This window comes from Eulemur rufifrons, chromosome 6, assembly GCF_041146395.1.
Source record: "Eulemur rufifrons isolate Redbay chromosome 6, OSU_ERuf_1, whole genome shotgun sequence".
NCBI lineage: Eukaryota > Metazoa > Chordata > Mammalia > Primates > Lemuridae > Eulemur > Eulemur rufifrons.
In genome coordinates this window covers 69,173,149-69,182,034 of record NC_090988.1, presented here as the reverse complement: position 1 = coordinate 69,182,034, position 8,886 = coordinate 69,173,149, and the positions used below count along the sequence as shown (strand labels likewise).

Sequence of the window (8,886 nt, the reverse complement as noted above, 5' to 3'; positions counted from 1 at the left end):
GTGGACCAACATTCTCTGAAATGCGTCCTTCCCTCGGGTTTTCACGCGTACGTTGCAGTTAATTAAGAAGCCGCAAAACCTTGGGCCAAGATAAGCGCCCTGCAAACGGTAGTGCTCTCTCCCGACGACTTCTGGACCTTCGCTGCTATGATAAAATATCCGGGCTGTGAGTTTCAACTTAAACTGCGGAGATCGACTTAGGGTTGGAAGAGGGTCAGCGTGGCCCTCACAGCCATTGGGGACCCTTGTCTAAAGTAGCTTCCGGCAGGGGTAATCACTTTGCAAGCGCAATCCCGCAGCCTCGCCGCTCTGCCGGGCTCTCCTCCGCGCCTCCCGCAAGGTGAGCTGCGGAGCGCCCCTCGCAGACACCCTTAGAGAAAATAGTTTTCCAAGTTGCTGGGAGTTTGCCGGAGACTTGTTTTTACTTTCGCGTATCCACCGACACTCAAACTCTACCACTCTCCCGAAATGAAACAACCCAAATAAAGACCTCCCTCCACCCTTACGGACACACATCCAGAAGCCCCAAATCATTTTCCAAGTCTCGCTGGGTTGTTAGAATGCGACTTTCTAACGCTGATTTAACCCACCCCTCACATCTGCTTTACGCTTCAACCGGAGTAACGGACAGGGCTGGAGACTGAAGAGGGGGTATATTTTCATGTTCACTGACTTGAAACTTTCCGTTGCTCCACCCCCACAAGGGGGAGGGTTATTTTACTGATAGCCTGGAGATGTATTTCTATGAATATTTATTGATTTATTTTCCAGGCTCAGCAGGGGAGCTGCAAATAAATTTAGTGCGTTCTTTAAATAATTCCTTTTCTATGAGGCAAGATGTCATCTGAAACTCCTAAATAGGCATTTAATTAGCCCGGGTGTTGCTTCGGAACAAAAACCCCTGGCGAGAGCTTTGGGGGAGTACTGTATTGCAAAGAGGCGGTCGATATGCAGAATTGATGCGCGCGGGCCTTTGTTGCCGGCCCATTGTGCGGGCCATGCTTATGAAGACTAATCCAATCATAAATTGCACCCCTGCGCCAATCAGAGCGCCCAGAGCCTCCGGCGAATGAAGCTTGAGTGGAGAACTTTGTTGAACTTCATTGTCAGAGCTGTCACTTTTCAAAGCGCTTTAGCGGACGGGCCACTATAAAACCATCACCTCGACCGGAGGACCACGGAGGACTCGCAGACGACCAAGTGGGATCTTTACTTGGAGACGTTTGCTAAGCCCAAGAGAGAGGGCACCGCGGGGGCGGGAGGGGCGGGAAGCGAGGCGTTTGCCCTCCGGCCACTGGAAGAAGGGTTATTTTGCCCGCCCCGCGCCTACCATGATGTTCCCCGGCCTCCTCGCGCCCCCCGCCGGGTACCCTAGCCTCCTGCGGCCCACGCCCACCTTGACGCTGCCCCAGTCCCTACAGTCGGCATTTTCCGGCCACTCCAGCTTCCTGGTGGAGGATCTGATCCGCATCAGCCGGCCCCCTGCCTACCTGCCCCGCAGCCTGCCCACCGCCAGCATGTCGCCTCCCAGGCAGGGGGCTCCCGGGGCCCTCGCAGACTCGGGGGCCTCGGACCTGGGCTCCCCGGGTTCCGGCAGCCGGCGGGGAGGCTCTCCGCCAACTGCAGTCTCCCCTGCTAGCGAGCCCACGTTTCTGAAGTTTGGGGTCAACGCCATCCTCTCCTCTGGGCCCAGAACAGGTAAGTGAGGACAGAACGTTGAGGGCCGGCTCAGGTGCAGGGCATGCACGGAGTCCTTCTGGCCTGAGTTTCTGCAGAGAGCGGGTACCCACGCACACGTTAGTGCACACACGTACACACAAACTTTGAGACCCCACGTCGTACATAGTAAAACTTATTTTCAGCCAAGGAAGAAAAGCCTCCAGGCTCGCCTCACTCTCAGAAGGAACTCCAACGCACGCAGTCGGAGACAGTGCGCAGTTGCTGGCTTGGTAGCTCTGGGCGCAAGCCCCTGGGCGTCTGCATTTCTGCCCTCCAGCTGCAGGGGACAGGTTTTTTGTTTTGGGGTTTGTTTTGTTTTGTTTTCACGCAAGACGATATATTTATTGGCTTAGGTAGCATTATGGATCTCCAACTTTTTTCTTCCCTGCTCCAGTCCTGTATCTCGTTGGGACCTAAGAAAGATATTGCAGTAGAGGTGCACGGCGCAGAAGACTACTTCAGGGGGGAAAGGAAGGATGTCCACAGATGGGACAATGTTAGGAATATTTTACCCAATCAGTACATTAAGAAAGATGCCTCTGAATCCAAATGAGGGGTTAATCATATTATGTATTCAATGTGCTGTACAATAATCAAATACGTAATCAAATTCCCTTTCTGTCTCCTCCCTCCCAGAAACATCTCCCGCCTTGCTCCAGAGCGTCCCTCCCAAGACCTTCGCCTTTCCCTACTTTGAAGGGTCCTTTCAGCCTTTCATCAGATCTTCTTATTTCCCAGGTAGGTCTCATCGCCCTTCTGCGCGCAGCCTGGGCGGCGCCCCAGCCCGGGCCAACGGCTCCCTGCCCCGAAGCCATATTTCTCCGTCCACCCCTCGGGGTTACGCTCTGGTTCAGAGGTTGCGAGGCGTACAACATTCACGAATCCGTCGCGCCAATTTGATGCCCTATTTAGCACAAGCAGTGACTGCTTGACACTTTGCACCAATTCCCTGCTCTACAAATTAGCAGGAATTGTCATGGTCCCAATTTGAGGCGGTTCCCTGCCCGGCGACGAGCTGTTGGCATCCCTTCACGCCGCCGTTTTCCCACAGAGTCAGTGCAACTTGGCCACGATTCCCCACAAAGGTTTCAGCACCATGACCAATTGGTCAGCTCCTCTGGGCAGCCACACACAGACCAGCCCTCGTCCCTCCACGCCGCCAGGAGACACCTACCAGCCGGGGCTAATTTCTCTTTAAGACTCATTCAGGGCTTCGGGCTTTTCACAAGACCACATGGGGTGCCCTCTTGTGTGGGATGCCTAGGGTCGCCCAGGGGGAGGAGGACCAGATCCTCCCCCACTCCCAACCTGCTATTTCCAACCTGATTTCCCAACCCCTTCTCACACTTTTCCCTCACCGCCATATCTTTTAAAATACCTATGAGTGTAAACTAAGCAGCAGTTGGAGAGAAGCCTGTAAGTGCGTCCCAGTCTAAAGGAGAAACACCTGAAACAGCTTCGGAGCGGTTTCCATCCCGGAATCTCACTGGTGACTCAAACTATGGCTCAAAAACTCTGCAACTGGTTAAACTCAAAAGGAGACAGGGATCCCCCTATAAAGACAGGAGAGACTGGCTGGGGTTGGTAGTGGATGGGTAAGACCACGACAGCGCTCCCAAATATCAGCGAAGAAACAAGCAATTGATTTTTTTTAAGGGGGAGAGAGAATTCATCAACCTTCCCCCACCATTCACGCTGCTGCTAATAATGGAATTTGCTCCCTTTCTCCCTCATCTCAATACTCTAACAAAAACAACCCGAGCTTTATAAATAGCTTTTCATGTCCATTTAATGAAAACGATTCGGGGAAGAGAAGCCTCTGCCATCAGTATTCTCCCAATGGTCTTGGCCTGCAGTTGTGTTTAGTTTGAAAGTGTAAATCTCTTTTGTCCCAGTAATATATGGCTTTCGCTGCTTGTCCTCAGTCTTTTTCTGTTAGTTCATTACTACACAATTACCATTCACGCTTCATTAGAGTCTCTGTTTCTTTTTGGGTTTTTTTTTCTCTCTCCCTTAAAGCGAAACTCTCCCCCTTTTTATCATGCCAATACCCATTGGGAAACGGTCAATGTGCTAATTAGCTGCCACTTTTCATGTATTCGGGCTGAATTCTTTACGTTTTGTGGGGGAGGGGAGGAAAGATTAATATAAAAAAGATGAATACTGATTGGATTTTTCAAAAAAAATTCAAAGCGGATTTTCCCCTCGCTATCAAAACAGTAAAGCATCTCATTTTCATCTAAAGAATGCAAAAACCACCAAGGTGATAAAAACTTAGGAGGGAAACCCAGTGGCCTCGGCTGGATATTTTATTTTAATTTTTGTCAGTTATTTTTTTCTGTTGCTATTTTAGCCGATGTACGCAGGTTTGTTTCTCTAAGACCACTGAATGGGAAAACGAAACAGGCTATTGTGGGGGCTGTTTTCTGTGTTTCCGTGGTTCTACCTAATCCGGGTTTGCATGGTTGAAAGGGAAAGTTATTTGGGCGGAAAGCGCCTTTCACTCTGGCAGGTTTGTAGGTTCGTGGCCTATTCTCCAAGGGGAGAAAAGAGAGCGCTTTAAAGAGATGAAGGGATCAGAGAGAAAAAGCCAGAAAAAGTCGCTTTGGGGTGGGAGGGCGGACGCCCCCGGGTCTCGGCGGGACACCACTCACTTACTCGCCACCTGCCCGCACCCTGCAGCGTCCTCGAGCGTCGTGCCCATCCCTGGAACCTTCTCCTGGCCGCTGGCCGCCCGCGGCAAGCCTCGGCGGGGCATGCTGCGTCGAGCCGTGTTCTCCGACGTGCAGCGCAAGGCGCTGGAGAAGATGTTCCAGAAGCAGAAGTACATCAGCAAGCCCGACCGCAAGAAGCTGGCGGCCAAGTTGGGCCTGAAGGACTCGCAGGTGAGGGCAGAGTCTCCACGGCCCCTCCTTCCGCGCTCACCCCTCCCCTGCGCGAGTCACTTGGGAGGAGTCCCTGAAACCGCTCACGTCCCGCGGTCCAGATGGGGCGAAACCGGGGCCTCAGGACGGACTCAGGGCAGGAGCCAGCTCCCTTGAGGCTCCTCAGGACAGCCCGCTTCTCTCTCCACCGCCACCCCGACTCCTTGCCATCTCCCCCAGGTCCGGCGGCCCCCACCCCACCCTTGTGGGCCAAGTGCCGGGGGACAGGGCTAGGGGAGCTGCGAGCCGAGACGGGGAGGTAGGAAGTGCTGCGACCCAGGTGAACTCTTGTCACCAGTAGGGAGCGGGCAAGGAAAGACAGAGCCTCCTCCCCGCCCCCCATCCGTCCCTCCAACGTCCCTCCTCTGGGCCCTCCCCCAAGGGCCCCAGCGCTAACCCCTGCTGCTTCCTTCCTCTCGCCTGTCCCACGTCCCAGGTGAAAATCTGGTTCCAGAACCGACGCATGAAATGGCGCAACTCCAAGGAGCGCGAACTCCTGTCTAGCGGGGGCTGCCGCGAGCAGACCCTTCCCACCAAGCTCAATCCGCACCCGGACCTCAGCGACGTGGGCCAGAAGGGGCCCGGGGACGACGAGGAGGAAGACGAGGCCCCGGGCAGCCCCCACCACCGCCTGGCCTATCGCGCGTCCCCGGAGCCTCCGCACCTGCGGGACCCGCGGCTGGAAGGGCCGCTGCCCCCTTCCCCGGCGCACTCGAGCAGCCCTGGGAAACCTTCGGACTTCTCCGACTCTGAGGAGGATGAGGAGGGCGAGGAGGAGGAGGAAATCACCGTGTCCTAGAGGCCACTGTTTCCAAGTGCTTTGAAATTGAAGAGGTGGGGTCCGGCCTGCGTGTGCGCTTCCTCCGCGCTGCCCAGACGCTGCCTCTGCCCACTGCGGAACCGTCACCTCGGCGAGGGCGCTACAGCCCCTCTGCTGCTCCAGAGAGACCTTTCATTCCCCCACACCACCTCCAAACAGTCCTCCCCACCACAGAAGTTAAATTTAGGACTTGGCCCCAGCCTTAATTTCTCCACGAGGGCTCCATTCTATCTTGTTTAGTGCAAACCACTTTAAACACCGTGGGGCTTTCTCCAGTCCCACTGCCTGGACCTAATTATGAGCCAAGCCCTGCTGATCTTTCGCAACGACTTCCCTAGAAGGTAGGAAACCCTCTTACGGAGGAGGAAGCCGCGATAGGAGTCAAAACACCAAGGATATAACTCACTCCAACACCCCTAACTTCGAGGTCCCTCCAGCTCCCCACTTGAGGTAGCCAGGGCCTCCCAGCCTCCTCCAGAGGCTGGTAACACCCCTCCCCCACCTTCTATAGCAGTTCCTTAGAAAGCTTAAGAATTTCAAAAAAGAAAATATATATATTTGTGTCTTCCGGTCTAAGGCACAACATAAATAGTGGGGGGTTTTGTTTGGTCATTTTCCAAATGCTCTCTGGGGAAAGAAGTGAGTTCTATAAATTGGGAGAAGAGTTGGTCTCTATTTCTGTATGAGTGATTTAAACCTTTCCTTTTAATTTCTGCATCCATAAGTATATGCACCAAGCACTCTACCCTGTGCCCTCTTATTGTTCCTGTGAAGGTGTCGCTGAGCTGCACACCTGGGCACTGGGCATGATGTGGACAGAGAGACCCACAGCCTCTTTGATTTTTTGTAACCGAACTTTGCTGTCTTTGCACAGCTTTTATGAACTGTACACTATTTTGTACACATATGTTGTATGGATATTTTATACCAAGGTTATTGTGAATGACTATAAAGGGCTGATTAGATTTCTTTTTTTTTTTTTGCAATGGTTTTTAAACTTTAAAAAGGTAGCTGTTTAACTGTATAACTTATAAATAAATATTTTGTATTTTTACCATGTACAGATTTTTATATATGTAAATATGTATCAAAGGAACAAATGCCAAATAAAATGTAGAGTGGGTGCCATGGTCAAATGATGTCATTAATTCACAGAATGTTAAAGCTGAAAGGAATGGAGCTATTCAAGCCCAAGGCCTGTGTTTTGCAGAGGGTAAGCTGAGGTTCAAGAGGGGCAGGCACTTATCCAAAGCCACCCAGCTGGTAAGTAAACAGGCTGAAACAAGGATCCATCTCTGACTCTCAGTTCAGTGCCTTTTCTGCTTTACTGTACCATAAAATAACTATACCTGCTATGTTACAGGTAAAGTAGCTTCAAGGTGGTACCAAAAAGTTGAATCTGCAAGAAGCCTTCTCCTGTTCTCTAAGGACTAAAATGATAGGCTAAAAGAAATCAATACAAGTCCACCCAAGTGGCTCAAGTTTGCAATGATTTTTCTTGTCCTCCTTAAAGGCATATTTCCTGGTCCTCAGGAAAGCTTCAAAAATGGTCTTGACTCATCACCTTTTGTGTAAGACCTGATTTTATAAGGAATGCCATCTATAAGCATGACATGGGAGACCAGATGGGGTCTTCAAATGAAACAAAAGTTCTTTAAAGACTAGCTTTCAGCAGGAATGATTTATTTAACCAGCAACCCAGGGAGCAGAGGACATCGGGTTAGAATCCTGGAGGTGGCTTGTGTGCCCTTTGAGTGATTGGTCTCTGCCACACCAGCCACCCAGACCCATGTTTCCTGGCCATCCTAACCCACATCCCAACAGTTGGAAAAAAAAGTCAAGCTTAAGATTTGGTAGTTTGTATTTGAAATTTGAATATATTCTATTCTAAATTAACACTTTTTTCAAAGAACACAAGTCCTTTCCATGCTAAGGTCCCCTGGTGGACTTGTTCCTGATGTTGATGATCATGAGAAGTTGAAAATAATTGTCCTTATTTTCATAATTATCATAATTCAAGAAACTGCCCACATTTCCCCTTCAACATGTTTGAAAGCATTCATCATGGTCATCATTCAACCTAAGTTAATGCTTTCCTTTCAGACAGGGATTCTCTGCTCTGAATGATTCAGGCTGTGTCCTATCCCTCTGCTGTTGCCTGGATGTCCAGATATGGGAGCTCGGCCAGAAGCAGCCAACCTTTCCCTTCCTTCCAGCTCAAGCCTGCAGTTCTTACTTACAGTCAAGAACCGTTCTCGGGCACGGGTGTGGATCAGTGTCTAGATCTGAAGTCAGAGTGCTCTGGGGGCACAACCATGTTCATTGTCGCATTACTCACAATTGCTAAGAGGTGAAGAAACCCAAAGGCCCAGGAATAGATGAATAGATAAGAAGAATATGGTACATACATACAAGGAGATATTATTCAGCCTTAAAAAAGAAGGAAATCCTCTCACATGCTGCAATGCGGATGAATCTTGAGGACACAATGGTAAGTGAAATAAGCCAGTCACAAAAAGACAAATACTATATGATTCCACTTATATGGAGTATCTAAAGTAGTCAAACTCAGAGAAACAGAGAGTAGAATTGTGGTTTCCAGGGGCAGGAGGAGGGGGAAATGGAAACTTGTTGTTCAATAGGTACAGTTTCAGTCTTGCAAGATGAAAAAGTTCTAGAGATCTGTTGCATAGCAATGTGAATATAGTTAACACTACTCAACTGTACACTTAAAAATGGTTCAGATAGTAAATTGTATGTGTTTTTTTATCCACAATAAAATTTTAAAAAATTTTAAAGTAAATTGGAAAAATAATTTACATGTTTGAAGAATTAAAAATCCAGACCAGGTGCAGTAGCTCATGCCTGTAATCCTAGCACTTTGGGAGGCCAAGGTGAAAGGATTGCTTGAGGCCAGGAGTTGGAGACCAGACTGAGCCACATAGTAAGACCCCATTTCTACAAAAACCACAAAAATTAGCCGGGCCTGGTGGTGCACACCTGTAGTCTCAGGTACTTGGGAGGCTGAGGCAGAAGGATGGCTTGAGTTCAGGAATTTGAGGTTGCAATGAGCTCTGATGATGCCACTGCACACTAGCCCAGGTAACAGAGCGAAACGTTGTCTCAAAAGAAAAAAGAAGAATAATTAAAAATCCAGGAACAGTTAAAGTTAAGGCAGACAAGTGAAAATGTGAGACAAGCAATATTATCAAAGACAATATAGAATTCAAAGCAAGAAGCATTAAAGATGACAATAAAGTGCCTTTTCATACTAATAAAAGTTTAGAAAATGCAGAAAAGGGAAAAAACACTGGAGAGTTTTTTGAAGTATGTATTTCTTTCATACAGTCACAAAGCCTTACTTCTTGAGAACTGCAAATGCTGTATTTTGGTTCATTCTTTTAATGCCTCTTTCAGCTGAAC

General features: G+C 49.5%; 1 protein-coding gene across 1 annotated transcript; it reads left to right on the top strand.

Moving 5' to 3' along the window:
* The first annotated feature begins 1,179 nt into the window (after positions 1 to 1,179).
* Positions 1,180 to 5,485, top strand: DBX1 (developing brain homeobox 1). The gene is made up of 4 exons (XM_069469694.1): positions 1,180 to 1,698; positions 2,356 to 2,457; positions 4,402 to 4,604; positions 5,080 to 5,485. Exons 1-4 carry the CDS (start codon positions 1,332 to 1,334, stop codon positions 5,440 to 5,442), a joined length of 1,035 nt encoding a protein of 344 aa, XP_069325795.1. The 5' UTR covers positions 1,180 to 1,331; the 3' UTR covers positions 5,443 to 5,485.
* The last annotated feature ends 3,401 nt before the right edge of the window (positions 5,486 to 8,886 follow it).

Bases quoted from the DNA above. Each gene is read 5' to 3' on its own strand.
- DBX1 (XM_069469694.1), top strand. From the start codon at position 1,332: ATGATGTTCCCCGGCCTCCTCGCGCCCCCCGCCGGGTACCCTAGCCTC. The intron at 2,458-4,401 runs GTAGGTCTCATC...CGCACCCTGCAG, and splicing joins CAGATCTTCTTATTTCCCAG to CGTCCTCGAGCGTCGTGCCC. The intron at 4,605-5,079 runs GTGAGGGCAGAG...CCCACGTCCCAG, and splicing joins TGGGCCTGAAGGACTCGCAG to GTGAAAATCTGGTTCCAGAA.